At 40.4% G+C, this 19109-nt stretch overlaps 2 protein-coding genes across 3 annotated transcripts in view; both read right to left on the bottom strand.

Annotated features, from left to right (window-relative positions):
• lratd2b (LRAT domain containing 2b) overlaps window positions 1-9614 on the bottom strand; it is a 13121-nt gene extending 3507 nt beyond the window's left edge. The window contains exons 1-2 of the mRNA XM_031278348.1: window positions 9412-9614; window positions 7878-9114 (exon numbers count right to left, since the gene is read on the bottom strand). Of these exons, the coding sequence (XP_031134208.1) occupies window positions 8085-8915 (831 nt within the window). The 5' untranslated portion in view covers window positions 8916-9114; window positions 9412-9614 and the 3' untranslated portion in view covers window positions 7878-8084. The remainder of the gene's footprint in view (window positions 1-7877; window positions 9115-9411) is intronic.
• Window positions 9615-14338: 4724 nt separating this feature from the next.
• Window positions 14339-19039, bottom strand: nsmce2 (NSE2 (MMS21) homolog, SMC5-SMC6 complex SUMO ligase). 2 transcript variants are annotated; one of them, XM_031278297.1, is made up of 6 exons: window positions 18647-19039; window positions 17919-18031; window positions 17346-17499; window positions 15236-15327; window positions 14898-15004; window positions 14339-14456 (listed from the first exon to the last, which is right to left on the bottom strand). In XM_031278297.1, the coding sequence occupies exons 1-6, from the start codon at window positions 18765-18767 to the stop codon at window positions 14345-14347; spliced, it is 699 nt and encodes a 232-aa protein (XP_031134157.1). In that variant the 5' UTR covers window positions 18768-19039; the 3' UTR covers window positions 14339-14344. The 2 variants fall into 2 exon arrangements, with proteins under 2 accessions (XP_031134157.1, XP_031134158.1); XM_031278298.1 differs by having other exon boundaries at window positions 18653-19039.
• Between the last annotated feature and the right edge of the window lie 70 nt (window positions 19040-19109).

Raw genomic sequence — 19109 nt, 5'->3', positions numbered from 1 at the left:
TGCGACTGAGCCCACCTGCTTTCATAGCGGACACCAACAAAGGATGATGGGATGCTCAACAGCTGGAGATGGAATGGGAAATCAGAGCCATGGTGGTGATGATTTTTTGTGATGACAACATGCAGGTGGAAATTAATTTAATGTGAATAAATGTGAGCATTACAACATCCCCCCGCTCTATTTGCACAGCAGGGAAACATGAACACGTTTATTAAACACTCACTTGGCATGACTGTTTGTGTTTTTAATGTTGTGTTATGCTGTCAATGTGGAGCTGCTAAACTGCTTTTCGTTGTCTGTAAAGCAATGACAAATAAACTATTATATTCTATTCTATGAACAAGTTTATTAAACACTCACACATGCACAGTACATCTGCATAGAGCAAAGGTTAAGTTTGCTTAAACTACACACACACACACACACACACACACACACAGAAAATGTCACTTGGGTTAACCTTTTCTAAACAACGTGCAGACCTTTTGTCCATTCAGCATCAGCAGTCACAGTGAACATGTCATACCCCTGCAATAATGGATCAGTGGTTCATGCCTAAATCTACACTCACGGGCTATTCAGAATTCCAAAAATCACAGTACTGAAGCAAATAACAAAAGGTTGGATAAAAAAAACTAAAGCCCTGGTTTAATAAAATAGAAAAGTATGGAAGGTGTGTTTGAGAAAAGGTGGAGTTTAGATGATAGGAAATTATAACTACATCATCAAAATGTATCAGAAGGTAAGTCTAAGTGACTACTTACTGTAATTAGCATGTACGCACGGGCGTGCATACACACACATGTCACACATGTCTGTATGAACGTGTATGTATGGGTAAAGATGTATTAATGTACATAAATGTGTGTTTGTCATATCCCCCACTTTTTCTGTTTTTCTTTCACTTTTTCTATTTTTTTGTTTAGTTTGGAACACAGTATAAAACTAAATCCACAGTATACTTTGTTTTTTGTTTTAGTTAATACTTTAAAATCAAGAGATATCATACAGAAAGGTGCAGATAATAATAAGTACATGTTAGGATAAAGGCTTAAAATGAATGTCTCTGGTCCAAACTAGTCATGTTTTATCATCAGTTCACCAATAGGCTTTCTTTTATCCTAAACTTCCATTCATAAAACAATTTGTTGTCATTGTTGAACTTGTTTTAAAGGAATAGTTCTACATTTTGGGAGATTAATATGACTACAGCCAGTTTCCGGTTAGCTTAGCTTAGCATAAAGACTTGAAACAGGAGGAAACAGCTAGCCTGCATGTGTCTGAAGGTGACTCGTGTGTAACTCGGAGTAATTTCTTGTATCTGTGTCACGTGGGCTCCGCCACTGCCACGCCTCTTTAGGAGACTAGTGGCAGGTCCGAGTGTATTGATTCCAATGAGAGAAGTAAACGTGAACATGGACGTGGACTATGAGCGATCCTTTCGCCCCATAGTCACCAAAGTAAATATTGGACCCATTTCCCACAAGCCACATATCTCCAGAACATTCTGACACTAAAATAATTCAGACGGACAAAGACCTGTTTCTGTCTCAGGACCAAACTCTCGCGAGATCTGGCAACACAGAGAAGCTAACGTCAGCTAACGTTCATGAATGCCCTAATAAAATTAATCTCTGTGATGCTATAACTTTTCATCCATCAACACGACGTTCACTACACGTTCAAACGAGGCCACGCCCCTTTAGGAGACAGGAAGTGTGTGCCATTTCATACCATTGGCGCTGCTTGAAATGCCCTATCTTTAGTATAAAGGATCTTTGCTGAAGGTAACAAAAGACGCCTACCAGCACCTCTTAAAACTATAGTGCGTAGTTTCTGTCTCCCTCATGAGGAATTCTAAGTAATGATAACACCACTTTTCTTGCATCCACATGACACAAGCCTTCCGTAATCGCGCACGCGCCCCCACCCCTCCTCCACGCAGTTGCTAGTAGCCAAGGAGGACACGGAGGATTAAAAAAACATGATGGACTCTTCAGAAGAGGTAATTATCTTCACTCGAGTTTCTGCGCTCAAAAGTCGCCCGGACAACACCAGTTTCTGAACATAGCCATACTGAGAAATAAAGAGAGAGTTGTGTGGAGTTGATAGTCTTAATTAGCTTTGTAGCAACTCATTTGGCAAGGCTTGAATGTAATGGACGTTCATTAATATAAAAAAGTTACGCACTAAAGCCTTAAGATCACTAGTTAACATAGCCATGCTAGGTGTTTCCGTGTTTCTTTATGCTAAGCTAACGGTCTGCTGGCTGTATATTTACGGTGCAGATGTGAAAGTGGTATCGATCTTCTCATCTAAGCGTATTTCCCAAAATATCAAACTATTCCTTTAAGGCTATTGTAGAACAGGCCTGCTTGTGGACTCCTGCAGACACTTAATAATGATCGGGACTCTGTGGTCGGTCAAGTGTTTTGTGGCAGTTTTTGCTCCACTGCTTCGGCTTTTTCTGTGTGGCGTGCAGGAGGGACAGCACTTCACTAAACCACCTGCAGTCATCTCAAATCTGCAAATTCATTAGAACGAATGGGGCATAGTTAGCATAAAAAGTGAAAAAGCCTGAGTCATGGACAACATTGTGATAATAAGAATAGCAGAATATAAACAAGAAAGCTAACGAAGAAAGAGTGAGGCAAGGAAGAAAGGTAGAACATAACGGGTTACTGGATTTATATTTATTTTATTTTATCGGTGAAGGGCATAAGAAAACCCAGCTCTGTCCCTGACAATTAAAGTGACACAGTTGCACAGTAGCAGAGATGTGGAATTGAAATTAAAGAAGATCCTGGGATCTTGGAGGAGGTTTTTTTTTTTTTTTTAAAGACAGCCGCTCTAATAAAAGCCACTGATAGGGGGTTAGGACTCTTGCTGCAAGGGGAAACACACTCCACAAACAAAACTGACACTTTTCCAAAACTGTGGGGCTCCTTTTGATTTCATGAGTCTAAAACACCAGCAATTTAGAGATTATAGTAGATATTGGGTTGTAAGTAATATAAAAGTCTTTCCTTTAATCTCTAGAGATTAAGGATTTTAATGTAACACAAGCCAAATTCTCTGTCAACTCCTAAGGCGGATCAGAAAAAAACAGAGAAAGAATAAAACTGAGTGAGAAAAATAAAAGGAGATTTTTCAAAAGGCCTACAGTTTTATACTTGACATAATTGGCATCATTAAATAGTAATTTTGCGATTTTTAACCTCTGTTAACCCGCACAATGCTGGCCAGGATTCTCTGTGATGCCTCCGGATAAAAAAAATGTTGATAGCTATTGAATCAGCCTGCCATAAATAAATGAAGTGGCAAACAGGTCAGAGTGCTTAAAGGCAACAATCTCCCATCTCTTTCTTCCATTCTTTTATTCGCTCATTCATCCATCACCATCCAAAGAAACAGGGTCAGTTTATTGAAGCCTTCCTCGGGGCCCTTTCTTGTTGTCTGGCTCTGCTTATGTAAACCAGACAGCCCTGGCTGACCGGACACAACAGCTCAAACTAGAATGGGGCCTGATTCCATTCTGATGAGCTCCTCATCAGCTGTAGTTGTCTAAAAATGTGCCCTCTTCCTCTAGTCACAATGACCAAATTAAAGATATTCTTACATGGTCTTACAAAGCTATCCTTTCAAATCATGTCTTGTATCTTCACCCCGCCTGACTTGCTAAATTTAGTATTCTTGTTTCCTTATTTCCTTTGAACCATCATGATGTCTTTTAAATTGATCATTTCTAAGCTCAGCAATTTCCCCATCCTAGCTGTTAACAGAGGCTTTACCTTCACAGCCTACTGCTCAGTCCTACGAAACCACATTTGTCAAGGAGAGTGAAAGAAACCACAAAGGAAGGAAGGGAACATTGGTTGCCCGCCTTTATGTGTGGTAGCATACAAACTATATTTAATTCAGTTGAAAAGTAGCAGGTGAAGCACAAACAGTGTAAAACTTTTGGTTTTGGGAATGTTGCTTTGCAAAAGGGGGGGGGCAACGCTAGAACTCCATGGAACTGGGAGGGAATGGACTTTGCCTTTGTGCGGCTGAAAAAACAACGGTCAGCGGTCATCCCACTGCGGGACAAGAAATGATCACAGTCTGAAACCAACAGTAAATACAGTTCAGTCCAAGTCAAGCTGCTGGAGTCCCGTATAAATTATTAACCCAATGCAGGTGGATGGTGCTGGAAGTAAAGTTTACAGTAAAATGTAAAGAAAAAAAGTTGTACGAGTTGCAGCACTGTGGATCAGTAACTGTTAATGAATGCAGTGTAGTTCATTTTGGTGTTTCATTACACTCTCTCTAATTCACAGGAAATGGAAGTGTCTCCTCAAACACAAGCATAAACATGATTCAGGGGAGTGGGCAGTGAAAATTGCCTGACAAACAGCACTCTGTTCCTGTCTACAGCGGATGTTTTTTAAGGTGAGGAAACATTTTTTTTTTAACTGTTAACATGATGTAAAGTGGCCTGGTTATTAGAGAGTATCAAATTACTGTTCACATCAATGCTGGCAAAATTTGAATTAAAAAAAATATTGAAACATTCAACATGGCACTGCTTATCAAAGGCTGGTGTAATCTTAGTCATCTGTTTAACTATCTTATCTTACAAGCACACTCTCTTTCCCCAACAGCCATTCATAAATCCCAATCTTTGCTGCTTTAAGAGGAATCCTATCTATTGGCAAACACCTTAGCAGTTCAGACACTGTTTGAGCAGCAAAAGTGGCATAAAACTGGCAATCTAATAAAACCCCTGAGGTGATATACATATTCTAAATAGTGGATCACATAACCTGAAATTGCCAAATGTCCTCAAAATATCCATCTTTAAGCTACACAGTGTTTGTCCCACATGGATAACAATCTCGCAGTGGCTCAAGGCCATGTCTAAAATACACTCCCGCTTCCTGTAGGCATGTCAGATAGAATCTCCTCATGAGCACACACTCCTCTAAAGTTCAGACATGTTTGCGTGTGGGAAGAAGTTTTTGTAGATAATGACATTTTGTTAACATGGGGTGAGTTTGATTGGAGTTCTGGCTCGTCCCCAACTTCTGTAATGTTGCCAGTTTTGCCTGAAGGGTGTGGGCTTTCCTCCAATCCTCCAAAGGAAACATGACAGACTCACTGGCCAAAAGGCTGATGTGAATGAGCCAATGTGTCAAATCCAAAGCTTCCCCTGGTTTCACACGTTTTGTGTCATAAAAGACGGCTCTCACGCTCAGTAGCATCGGATCGAGTTTGGTTACAGATCGCACTGGTGGCCTTTTTCTAAAGGGTAATTTACATCCACTGGCTCAGCTTTCTCGGGCTATTGGACGGAAATGTGAAAATTGTTTAATTTCTGTGTAGACAAGCTTAATTAAAGATACCCTGTGGAGTTTTTACAACTAGGAACATGATGGAGCAATGTTTTTATAAGTGGGTTTTGTTGGGCCATTTCCACACTATTCTGCTGATTAACAGGTGATGCAACGCACAAAGAAGCTCAGCATAGCATCAATAAAGGTAGAGAAGAAGACAAACTAGGAAACATTTTAAATGAGAAAAATAATAAAAAATGTATAACTAACTAAAAATGAGGAAAAAATACATTCAACATGTAGATGTAGATGCTAGACCTCAAATATACACACTATATGTTTTGGTGGGGTAACATTACATGTAAACAACTTTGTTTGCAAGAAAGCTCCACAGGGCAGCTTTCACCAACAAACAAGCTGCACAATAAAACCCTACTCAGATTTATAACAACTCAGCTGACAGCTTGATGTCTTTATCTCAGCCGAGAGTTCATTTTGTATTTGTTTTTATTTTTTTTGCATAGCTCATGGTACAGTATACGTATGCTGACAATTTGTGGAGAGAAAAATCTAATTAAATGTAATATATGATGTAAGTATAATTCCATTTCAGTTTTGTCACACATGATGAAAAATGTCAGTTAATATTCACTATTACAAAACTCTACTGGCAGCTGCTTTAACATAGTGTGCGTTACCCAATGCTACTCAGATTTTCTTGGTGCTAAAAAAATATGACAGATTACCATAAATACACACACACACACACACACACTTTCCTCATCACAGTGGTAGACCACAGAGGATTGAAGAAATGCTAATGTGTCCTGCAGCTTTCCTATTTGGTACCAGTGCTGATGATGATCCTGCTTTGGGTCCAGTGGGTCCTTACCTGCAGCAAAATGACTACGGTATTATCTCCACGCAAATATTACCAGAGGAAAACAAACAGGCAAAGTAACTCATCTACGGAGTGGCTATGAGGGAGTCATCTGCTTCCTCTGAAACACAGAGGGAAAAAAACAAGCTATCTCACAGTTCAAATCAACCTCAGAGCTTGCTGTAATTTCCGTTGCAGCGTCTGGATGTGAACATACTGTGAAGTGTTTCACAAGCTTTTGTTGTTTGACTTCATTTGGACATTGGCATTTTAACTTTATTAGGTATCTCAATTGTGCACCTGTTGTAATCTGACAATTTTACTTTCATGGCCCGTTTCTCATCAAAACTTTAATCTTATCAAATCATATCAACTGGAATTATATACAATATGCACATTATCCTTTCGTATATTGTATCTTTATATAAGCAAAATGGGAATGTTATTTGGCCGAGTTAAAATTGAGCCTATTTCTGGGTGTAAACAAACAAAATTGCACCTTTGACCGAAATGTAAATTAATGCTGTAATTTCAGCAGAAGGAGAAAAAGCCAAATATGGGTGAGAAACATTCTTAGCCTACGGCTAAACTTTCAAGAATGACTTATCTTCAGCCAGCAGAGGTGTAAACAAAGCAAAATGTCCAGCACAGATCAAAACTGGCAGCATTAAGTGCTTTAACTGTAGGGCAGTCCAACAACAGACAAAGGGCTGGGATCTTACTGGTGGAACAGGTAGAGCGCTGGCTCCCCTGGGGTGTGAACTGGGAAGGTGAGGATGTGGCTGCTTTCAAATACTAGTCTGTGCAGTGCAAACAATGGCTGGTGTTTAGGATGTCGGGTTTGGTTAGCATATAGAATAACCTCTCCTATTTCCTGAGATTCATGGTTTGATATTGGTTAGTATTGAACCAGCATTGCCATAAATCATTTAAAAAAAAAAAAAAAAAAGAAAAAAGGGGCAACGTCGCAATCCTTCACTGAAAAAATAAATAAAAACTTTACTGTTCAAATATATATTTATTTCCATACTCCTTAATACAAACATATTTTTTTTCCAAAAAAATAAACTGTTGAAATGGGTGAATCAGTAAAGGTGCACAGCTGTCATAACTGTGTTTACAAAGCAGTCAGAGTAGGTAAAGCTGTGTGATGATTGGATATAAAGCAAATCCTCAAGGTTGACACACAATAATACAGCAAGTCTCTCGTCCAATCTGTATTGATCACCATCACCTGAGTTGTAGGCTACAGGAGCGAGCGTTTTAGCAGTCAGGTACAAACAAGTACACTGGAGAGGTTTTGCCCTCTGTGCAAATAGTCATTGGATTAGAAAGATAATTGTGGGCAATTCAATTTTGACTTCATCCCCAAATGATTAGAGTGCAGGTGCAGCTCAGATGCAAATGTATCCATCAAGTCACATAATATTGGGTTGGGTGTGTAAAATCATTTTTCTTCAAAAAGGAGGAAGGACATTTGCCAGTGTGCACTTTTCGGTCTTTGGTTTTTTTTTTGCCCCCAACGTCTCCTCCCAGGCAGCGCGGCAATGGTTATGTTTAGGGTTAAGGTTAGCTGCCTGGAAGGCGCCGTTGGAGGCAAAAAAAACACAATCGAGCGCAATTTTCACTTGTTTCATGGGAATTCTACCCCCCCCCCCCCGTGATCTGCTCTGCTAATGCACTTTGGATCAATTAGAACTCCCTCTTAAAATGCACTTTTGTTTGGCTCATGCACCCAAGCCCACATACAAAGCTCTTGTTGGTTGACTGCGAGGGATAAATGCTCCCCCAACAACAAACACGCTTTGTTTTTCAGCATGAGAGTTGTTCATTGAACACATCCTTTAACCTAAAACTCCAATCCGCACCAGGTTACCGAGCATCCACAATCAGTTAACGAAATGCTCCTCTTTGATTTCATGTGTTGCGTTCAGGTGGTTGGCCAGCTCTTGCGTCACAGCATCTTTGCCGATCTGATCGTTCCTCCTTTTTTCCATGATCACGTCCTCCAGGCTCTGAAACTCCAGGACGTGACTCTTCTTTTCTGAAAAGAGTAATTTTAACTTGTACGGCTGCTTTCCTATCCTTATCTCCCCTCCGATTTTAAACTCCCGTTTGCCAAAGCGGCACCAGGCAGCAAAGCACTCAGAGTTTCTCCAGTACAGCTCTCTGTCTCTCGAGCCAACATGGTCCAGGGCGTTGCGCACGATCACCTCCGGCGGGAGCGCACGGTACCTGTAGAGGCCGTTCACTATCCTGCCTTTTTTACCCTGGCTCACATCGGTGAGAAAGTTGTTCTTTATCTCAGCTCTGTGCATATGTACCACCTGGAAGTCCCCGACGTAAACAGCCCAGTGAGGATACTGTCCAGTCGCCACAAACTCCAGCAGGTCTCCCGGTCTGCACTTGTTCAGGAGACTTTCCGCAGAGTGAGCCGCGGCTCCGCGGCTTGTCTCGTAGACGCACTCCTCTCGGTAGTAAATCGCACACTCCAGCTCGTCCTCGGGGTCGTAGGGCTTCTCCTCATGGTTCACCACGCGGTGCTTGTCCGATGAAAAGCGGTCCAAATGTTCGTCCTGCTCGTCGTCGTCGTCGTTGTTGGAGAAAATGTAAGAGACGCCGATCCGCGGTCCGTCGTCGTCCGGGTCGAACCCATTCGGGTCCGCCGTTGGCACCTCTGCGTAATTTAAATGCGTAAGTTTCTCCACCTGGTTCCCCATAAAGGTGACAGGCGGATAAAGCTGAACACAGAAACAGGATCCACCTGTTCTTTGCTTCCTTGGTCACTTCACCTGGGAGGAGAGGCAGAGGGAGGCGCACGGTATCTTAACTAAATCCAAAGCGGTGAAAACGGGTACCAATAATCCATGCCCGGCTGTAGGCTATTTATCCTCCGAATGAACACCGACTGCGCCGAATCTGCACATAAAGAGAAAAAGAAAGGAGCTTAAACAACGAGTTCAACGCCTAGAAGCCAATGTGCAAGTTAAACTAGACTACTAAGCATACATTCCCAACAGGTGTGACCAGACACACCTGTTGGTTCACAGTTTCGACATATCCTACTCCCCGATATAACCACTGCTATTTTTACGTCATATAGTACTGTACCATATCACCTACTCTTCTGCTCGTCATGTTAATCTTTCTCAAATGAAGGCTACTTTACTGTTGCTCCTGGTCATTTCCTCCAGCTCAGTGCGCAGACGGACTCACCTGCGGTTCAGCTCCTGGCAGCAGCTTTTCCACGCGCTCCTGTTGTCACATCGGTAAAAGGAGCAGGATTTGAGAGTGTGTTGTTGCTGCTGCTTCCTGTATGCTGGGGTGTTGTGTGGTTTCCTCTGCTTCACAGCCTGTCTGTCTGTAGTATGAACCACAGCGCTTGTTGCAGCGAAACTCACCCAGGACCCAGTGACTGCTGGGAGGTGTTGTCATTTAAAGCGACAGTACACCTTTACGCCTCATTTACATATTTAGTTTACTTAAAACTACCCACAAAGTGAGATTATGTCAAGGAGTTTATCAAAGTAAAATACTGTAATGAATGTATTTAATCACTATGGTTTAATACATGTTCAGTATACTATTGGATGAAAATAAAAATATTTTTGTTCATTGTAGCTTATAGTACGGAGTACGAACGAATGGTATAGGTTACATAATTAAAAAAAATAACTCACCTGGGTTTATCACATATGGACTTCCAAAGTCCATATGAGTCCAAAGGGGGAGAATAATCCCAAACGTTTATAAACATACAGCATATACAGATCATAAAGTATACAGTGAGGAAAATAAGTATTTGAACACCCTGCTATTTTGCAAGTTCTCCCACTTAGAAATCATGGAGGGGTCTGAAATTGTCATCGTAGGTGCATGTCCACTGTGAGAGACAATCTAAAAAAAAAAAAATTCCAGAAATCACAATGTATGATTTTTTAACTATTTATTTGTATGATACAGCTGCAAATAAGTATTTGAACACCTGAGAAAAATCAATGTTAATATTTGGTACAGTAGCCTTTGTTTGCAATTACAGAGGTCAAACGTTTCCTGTAGTTTTTCACCAGGTTTGCACACACTGCAGGAGGGATTTTGGCCCACTCCTCCACACAGATCTTCTCTAGATCAGTCAGGTTTCTGGGCTGTCGCTGAGAAACACGGAGTTTGAGCTCCCTCCAAAGATTCTCTATTGGGTTTAGGTCTGGAGACTGGCTAGGCCACGCCAGAACCTTGATATGCTTCTTACAGAGCCACTCCTTGGTTATCCTGGCTGTGTGCTTCGGGTCATTGTCATGTTGGAAGACCCAGCCTCGACCCATCTTCAATGCTCTGAGGGAAGGAGGTTGTTCCCCAAAATCTCGCAATACATGGCCCCGGTCATCCTCTCCTTAATACAGTGCAGTCGCCCTGTCCCATGTGCAGAAAAACACCCCCAAAGCATGATGCTACCACCCCCATGCTTCACAGTAGGGATGGTGTTCTTGGGATGGTACTCATCATTCTTCTTCCTCCAAACACGGTTAGTGGAATTATGACCAAAAAGTTCTATTTTGGTCTCATCTGACCACATGACTTTCTCCCATGACTTCTCTGGATCATCCAAATGGTCATTGGCAAACTTAAGACGGGCCTTGACATGTGCTGGTTTAAGCAGGGGAACCTTCCGTGCCATGCATGATTTCAAAGCATGACGTCTTAGTGTATTACCAACAGTAACCTTGGAAACGGTGGTCCCAGCTCTTTTCAGGTCATTGACCAGCTCCTCCCGTGTAGTTCTGGGCTGATTTCTCACCTTTCTTAGGATCATTGAGACCCCACGAGGTGAGATCTTGCATGGAGCCCCAGTCCGAGGGAGATTGACAGTCATGTTTAGCTTCTTCCATTTTCTAATGATTGCTCCAACAGTGGACCTTTTTTCACCAAGCTGCTTGGCAATTTCCCCGTAGCCCTTTCCAGCCTTGTGGAGGTGTACAATTTTGTCTCTAGTGTCTTTGGACAGCTCTTTGGTCTTGGCCATGTTAGTAGTTGGATTCTTACTGATTGTATGGGGTGGACAGGTGTCTTTATGCAGCTAACGACCTCAGACAGGGCATCGAATTTAGGATAATAAATGGAGTGGAGGTGGACATTTTAAAGGCAGACTAACAGGTCTTTGAGGGTCAGAATTCTAGCTGATAGACAGGTGTTCAAATACTTATTTGCAGCTGTATCATACAAATAAATAGTTAAAAAAAAATCATACATTGTGATTTCTGGATATTTTTTTTTTTAGATTATGTCTCTCACAGTGGACATGCACCTACGATGACAATTTCAGACCCCTCCATGATTTCTAAGTGGGAGAACTTGCAAAATAGCAGGGTGTTCAAATACTTATTTTCCTCACTGTATCTGGATTATACATGCATACTTAATTAATATATACTTAATTACTTTAATTAACAAAAGCAGTCTTCATGCAATTCTACTAAAGAGGTGTGAGTCCATAAAAAAAGTTAATAAGGAAATTCAAACATCAAACTTTCATGAACAGAGGAGAAGACACCTCCAGAGTGTGAGGAGAGAGAAGTCCATGTGGGCTGTTTGGACCACTTTCTCATGAAATTCTGTCCTTTGTACAACAACACTTGATAATTAGTCGGTCATAGTATGCCAGTTCATTATTTAATTATCGCCATACTCAGACAGTGGTGTGCTATGTTGAAATGAGGTGTAAAAGTGAAACCTCTTTGGCAATTTGTACAGAGACTTGTGATGGAATTCAAGGGTTAGCATCATAAAGACTTGAGATACACTACTAATCATGACTAAATGCTTTTAACTATACTTCTCTTCATTCTTTCAAACACTAACTTACCAAAGCTGGTTTATTTGATCAAATCAAATGTGCTGCAAAACTGAGGGCATACATTTTTAGTCAATAACAGTGTTCCATTGAACTTAAGGTTGCGTCATTCTAAACAACCAGACATAGCTTTATACAATCAAATCCAAACGGATTATATAATGTCATATGGTTCTTTGTGTATATTAAGTTTGCAGCATTTTGCCTATGAAGATGTACACATCACTGATGCATGCAGGGATATCGAAACAGTGATGGTTAAGCATCTCCGAAATGCACTCTGCCTAAATTAAACTTCACAGAAGACCTTTTTGTTCAGCAGACATTTTGACTTGTCATAGCAGGGAAAGCACAGGTGTTACTAATTAACATTAACAATGGCTCTGTTCTATACCAATGTCCCAGTAAGCCATGACAGAATGACAGTGAGCCAGCATGCACAATAGCAGGACCCTGAAGCTAAGGTTAATGTAAATCAACCACCATTCATTGTATTATTCACCTCTGTGCTTTCAATACTGTGACTGTCAAAAATGTTTGTGAAAATGCACATTCCAAGTTTGCAATTTATGAGTAGGAACACAGGAATCCTAACACAGGATAATCATCAAACTACAGTAGTAGAGTTACATCAAGTACAGTAGTGTTAAACAATGTTTTGTTTGTGCATTTTTCACAAAACTTTCTTCAAAGTTCTGGTATGAATTGCAGTCTTTAAACAACTGAAGGCAATTGTTCCATTCACTTCAGAGGGAGAGATAATGTTTAGCCCCTAAATGCTGCGGGAGAAGAGCATGGCACCTGACTCAAACCAGAATTTTGGTGTACCAATTTGATCTGAGACCTGCTGTTCTCCTCTCTCTCTCTCCATCCAGTTCTGGCACTGGCCCGGCCGGGATTCTTGTGCCAGGAAGTGAGACTATGTTCACTTCCTGCCAAAAGGTAAAATCCTTCTTGGACAAGCCAGACATTGAGGCTTACAGTGTCTCAGTCAGCCATTACATCTACTGCTTGGAGCATTTGAACAGACGAATGTGAATTCCAGATCAAACATAACCAGAAGAAAGCAAACATCTATCTCAGCACTGTATGTCTATACAACATTATGATTGAATTTCTGAGGATATTTACAGCTCTGCCTCCCTCCAAAGAAACAGCTTACTGGCTCTGCCTGTGATATGGTGAATGCAATGCTGATGCGTGTTTGGGTGCACTTCCTTCCCACAAATTGAACCGTTGTTGTGAAATTACCTGTGACTTCACATGTTGTGCAGTAAACAAGATTAGATTTGCAGAATGCTAATTCAAAACGAAGTAGAGTGGCGAATCGCATGAGTCACCAGTCTAGATCATTTGTTGCCAGTTAATATCTTTATTGGCGAAATGCTCTTAGTGCTGCGTGACGCACTCTTAGGAGGGGAAGAGTAATTAAGAGATTTTTTTTGAAAGTGCCTGATGCAAGGTTATTAAAAGATTAGCTTCACCTAGTTTGATCTCAACACAGGCTTTGTTTGTTTCTCTTTGGAACAAAGACCATTCACAAGGAGCATAGGACGCAGGAAGGCAGAGATTTCATCACATAAGTGCAAAGTGCATTCCCGCAGATGTCTAAGAATGGTTCGTTTATGGCTTATTCACAAATGTGTTTTGAGGAAATTAATTTAGTCTCACCAGTATGCTACTTCAGGTATCCACAATTAGAAGAAGTTGTCTTATTTTAAAAAGGAGGATCACAAGTTAAGATTCCAACATTTCCAATTACTAACCTAAAGAAAGCACTTCCTGGATTTATAGATGCAAGCAGTGGTCACAATTCTACTAATAATCCTCCATAAATATAAATTTGTATAAACCAAGAGATGAGAAATTAATTTCTTAACATAAATCCCGTGTCCTCATGCAGACACTGCTCTCTTGTGGTTCTGTCAGATTACTGCATCATGCAAAGATAATGAGGAAAAACTATCTACCCATACTCCCAATTACAAATACAAGTTTGGTCATACATTTATGAAAAGTCTGCGACTTTTATTTACATTCAACAAGACTGGAGTATGCAAAAAATGCTCCAGCTGAAATACAAACAAGTCATCACTTCTTAAATTGTAATTCAGTTTTACTGAGGTACAAATCTCGGAATAAAAAGCACATTTTCCAACAGCTAGTTACAACCGAGTACCTATGAAAACAACTCAAATTACTGCCAACAACATAACCCGTTCATCGCTAACACATAAACACGATGACACAGGTTTATGATCGATGGTTCTGCAAATAAAAACGTTTGAAAAAAAATAAATACTACGTCCGGTTGCCGTTTCTCTTTTGGCTCTGGATCTTTCTTCTCAGCATTGCGTCCTGAATCAGATCGGACTGTTTCACATCTGTATTCCCACAGCCCACCACAGGACAGCTAGATGACAGAGAAAGACAAGGAAACTTTTAACAAAAGACACAAATAGAATATGCAACAACAAAAACATGTGAGCAAGCACAAGTTAAAAAAAAAAAAATCTTGCACTGATACCGACAGGCACAACAAAGTTTCATCAGTCATACACCTAATCACAATAAGGAAAGTCCTTTGAGCATTGCTGCTATAGTGTGCACAGTGACCTGAGTCAAGACTCAAGACAATAGGCAGGTGTCTTTAACAAAAGCATATGCCGGCACTGGGATTTCATCAGTGTTCCTTTAGGAGCTGCCACATTTAATTTCATTCCAACATCAAAGCAGTGTAATAAAGAAAATGTAATTTAAGGCACACTGCTGGTCCCACGCCAGCTCACCAATTGTTTACTGCTGCGAAACCTGACTCAACTTTCTAACAGTTCTCCAAGGGAGAGTGTCTTACCGGCATTTCTTTTTCTGGCTGTGTCTTGATTTGATCAGGCCCAGTATGGCTGCTTCATCATAGTGGTGGTTGCACTTCTTATTCTTCATCGGGTTCACCATTTCCACCTTGAATAGAAGTTCACAGTGGTGTGTTATATAATGAAACACACAGACAAAAAAATAAAACACAATTTAGCTGCTAAAACATCATATCAAGGTGGCTTTCTATGTTTTGCTGATACTGAAACTAAATATGTTATCAGGAATTAGGTGGAGATGTAATAAGATGGGAATATTTTGAAATTAAAAAAAAAGCATTCAATGGGAAATTAGTAAAATAACACGTCAGCAGGCTACCTGTGTGACTGGGCAGGTGAAGTTGACTTGGCTCTGTGTAACTGCAATGTCTTCATCGAGCTCCTCCGTGTTCTCTGCTGACTCTTGGTTGGCTGAAAACACAACATACATACCGTGAGCTCCCAAATGTCCAGTCACAATGATCAATGATGAACTGGATCGATGACAACATGACGTGAGATAATCCAGCAGGCAAGGAAATGGACTTGGCTGAGACTATGTTTATGGAATACAGCAACATGTCCCACTTAGGTGGTAATCAGGGTGGGAAATTAACTTTTTTGCCCACCAGCTACTGTGGCTGGTGGATGCCCAATTTTACCAGCCACTTATATTTTTTACCAGCCACTTTTTCCGGAATTCAAATTTATAGAAGAAAGTGCACTAGCATATTTTGAATTGCTTCAATACATTATTTTTTATTATTAATACATATTTTATTAATATAGGCAATAAAAAGTGATGTGAAAAAAAGCCTGCGAGACCATGGTAAAATTGTGTTTGGTCAGTTTGGTCATATTCTACAGTAATTGTAGGCCTACATGTTTAATGAACAAAAAAAATATGAACTCATCTCTCAGTAACATAGCATTAAACAGTCCCTCCAGGATTTCGCGGCCTTTTTTTGAGATTGTTGCGGCCCAAAATGCCTGATTTCGAGGGAGCTTTTGTAAAAAATTGCGATAAAAGTTGCAATGTCTTTTGTATTTTTGTTGCAATGAAGTTGCGAGAGACAGTGAAAGTTGCTTTTTTGTATAGTTCTTTAAAAATAAAAAGGAAACTTATTTTGGGGAGAATAAAACTACTCTGGGCTGAGTTTTCCTAGTAACCTTACCAAAAAGGCTCAGGATGCTGCAAATGTTGGTATAATATGAAAATGGCTGGTGGATTTAAGACAAATAATAATAATTTATTGAATTAATCAAATTTGAACATATCTGTCAGTGGCTTGTTGATCTTTACATTGTTAATATCCTATCCTGGCCTGGGACACACATTCATACAGTTTGATAAAGTACTTATTGGACTTTAACTTATCATTGCACTTACAATAACAAGCGTAGCTGTCCTCAATTTAGGTCATCGTATATGTCTCATCTCCGGTTTTTCCTGCATCCACCGTGTGTGTGTGTGTGTGTGTGTGGGTGTGGGTGTGGGTGTGGGTGTGGGTGTGGGTGTGGGTGTGGGTGTGGAACTGAGCAGCAGAGAGCCGACAGGATTAAAACAGCAGCAGCTTTCAGCGATTTGTCAATGCGGAAAAGTAGGCTACCTTCTTTTTCTTTACTTCGCCCTCAGCAGTTTGTACATTCATAGATAATGCTGACTCCGCGGCGGGCCTCTTAACAACAGAGATATGTCGCCACGTTTTTTTTGTTTTCAAAGATTATTTTTTGGGCTTTTCCACCTTTATTGATAGGACAGCTAGATGAGAAAGAGAGGGGGGAAGACATGCAGGAAATGGTCACAGGTCCGATTCGAACAGCATTCTTTGACAATAGCTGTCATGTGCTCAGTGCTGTAGTTTTATGTATCCAATTTATTTAGCATTAGAGCAATGCAGAATGTTTTGTTTTTACATTTATTATGGCTTTAATAGAAAAATGTATTTGACGCATCGTGATGCATCGAGATATCGAATCGAATCAAAGACACGATAATCGTAATCGAATCGGGAGATCAGTGAAGATTCACACCTCTACTACCTACATGCACACAAAAATCTCACCGGCTCACACAGGTGCACACAGACATCGAACACACCCACCCACACATGAGAACCTAAAACAGAGAACCTAAAAATATAGCATTGTCTCAGTGTGGCCGCGTTTTTAAATAAAGAGTGTAATAAGGACAACAATTAAAAAACAGATAATTAACTCTACAGGGTGACAGGCAAATATAATTATTCAGCAGTAAACAAAGGGAGTTGTGTTAAAAATTAAGCTAATTATGCTGAAAAAAGGACACATTCCAAGACTTCTCTCTCTCTCCTTGGCTGAGAAGCCGTCCCACAAGCACAGCTATTATCAATGTCTATTATAAATCCTGAATACATTGAGTCGAGCAGTGCACAAATTTAGATTATTTCTCCTATCTGTCTGGGCCTTACCTTGGTTGAGAGAGCTCTTGATGATGTCCTTGAAGGCCACTACTTTCTTGTGATTCTCCAGATCAGCGTCAGAGAGCCCGTTTATTTTCTCTGTGAACTTCTCCTTCACTTTGGCAGACAGGCTGAACATGGCCTCTGGCTGCTGCGTGGTATTCTACAGAAATGGTAGTAGGTTAGACTATTTCCTTGACCTATACAATTAAAGTCAACTTCAATGTTTTCTCTGACATTCAAGACTAACACCTTGACATTAAGACTTGCCACTCCAAAAAAATCTGGGTGTGCACAGCGGAGCAGGAGCCACCATGAGTGCTGACCTTCCAAAAAATCAATCATCTATATGTACTTTTTGTATAGCCCTTATCTCAGTAATGCATCCTGAGGCTGACCTGTTCATTTCATTCAGCTATGAATGTGTAACTGTGTGAATGCAAGTCATCGTTGCAAATGAGAATGTGTTCTCAATCGACTTACCTGGATAAATAAAAAAATAAAAATTTTAATTTAAAAATTTAGTAAGGGGGAAAGGGTGTTTTCCACTTATGCAATTAGACCATGGCAGGCTGCTCTTACCTCTGCTGTGACTTGTTGCACAATGTCAACAAAGTAGTTAATCTCTCTGTCCAGCTTGGCACACTCCAGGATCATGGCCTCCATCTCTTTGATGCCAGGGTTCACCTCTCCATCTATAACACAACAGCACGCACAATGATGTATTCAGATCATTTACCTACTTCAAAGTAGCAATACCACACTATAAACATACTCTAGTCATATAAAAGTCTTGCATTCAAATCCGGCATGCGCTAAAAAAACTTAAGTAATAACAACAGACGTATCAAAAGTACAGCAAGTGCCTTGCAAGTATAATATTATATGAATGGATCATGCTCATTGGTTAACATGCAAGTGATACTTAAATGTAACGTTAGTTGGTTATGGTGGAGCTACTTTTAACTTATTTTTATACTGTAGAGTAGCATAAAATGTAAATACCCAAGTAACCTAACGTAGTAGTAGTAAGTACAAGTAACTTAGCTCTAAATTGTAGCTAACGTTAGGTAACGTTAATTAACGTCAACTTACTGTAACGTTACTTGAGTAAATATACTTAGTTGTTGGAAACAGACATTTTCTATAATTAGCTAGCTAGTACCCTCATACCCGGGAATTGTGGGAATATTCCTGGTATTCTGTAGCGTTAAATTAGACACAAAGAATAAAACGGAGATTGAACCAAGACCAGCAAAGCAACTGAGGGTAAAAATCATAACGTTACTGAGAGTGCTTGTAATCTTTACCCTGACCCTGAGATTCCATCAGGTCCATAGCCACATCTGACACTATGTCCATTCCCGTCCCAATGTCTGTCTGACATGACCGCAGGCTCGACAGTGTTCCGTGAACAGCGCTAAGAGACATCACGGTGGATATCTTTTATCCTCTGGGGAGACCACACTACAAACCCAAAGTTAAGCTATTTTACGTTAGCCTAGCTTGCTAACGTTACCTGCTTCTGATCTGGTACGTGTAACGTTAGCTAGCTAATTGAGGAGATATTGTACGAGTGTGAAGTAGCAATGTCTTAATCTGTGTCAGTTTGTTTTACTAATGCTATGAAGAAGATAAGAGCCAAATGTGAAATACATTAGCTAGCTAAGTTACAAGAAAACACCAAAATCACCCGCGAAACACTAGCTACAACTCTTATACAGAATCTTTGCTATCACTAAGGTCCGACTTCCGGGTTTGTTTGTTTTTTCA

The sequence above is a fragment of the Sander lucioperca genome, chromosome 10 (genome assembly GCF_008315115.2).
Source record: "Sander lucioperca isolate FBNREF2018 chromosome 10, SLUC_FBN_1.2, whole genome shotgun sequence".
Lineage (NCBI taxonomy): Eukaryota > Metazoa > Chordata > Actinopteri > Perciformes > Percidae > Sander > Sander lucioperca.
This window is presented reverse-complemented; position numbering and strand designations above follow the sequence as displayed.

What these genes read in the sequence shown, in the direction of transcription:
- nsmce2 (XM_031278297.1), bottom strand. Translation starts at nt 18,767, where the DNA reads ATGTCTCTTAGCGCTGTTCACGGAACACTGTCGAGCCTGCGGTCATGT. An exon ending in TGCAACAAGTCACAGCAGAG is followed by an intron (nt 17,500 to 17,918) that starts GTAAGAGCAGCC and finishes CCATTTCTGTAG; the next exon opens with AATACCACGCAGCAGCCAGA. An exon ending in TCACCTGCCCAGTCACACAG is followed by an intron (nt 15,005 to 15,235) that starts GTAGCCTGCTGA and finishes CTTCTATTCAAG; the next exon opens with GTGGAAATGGTGAACCCGAT.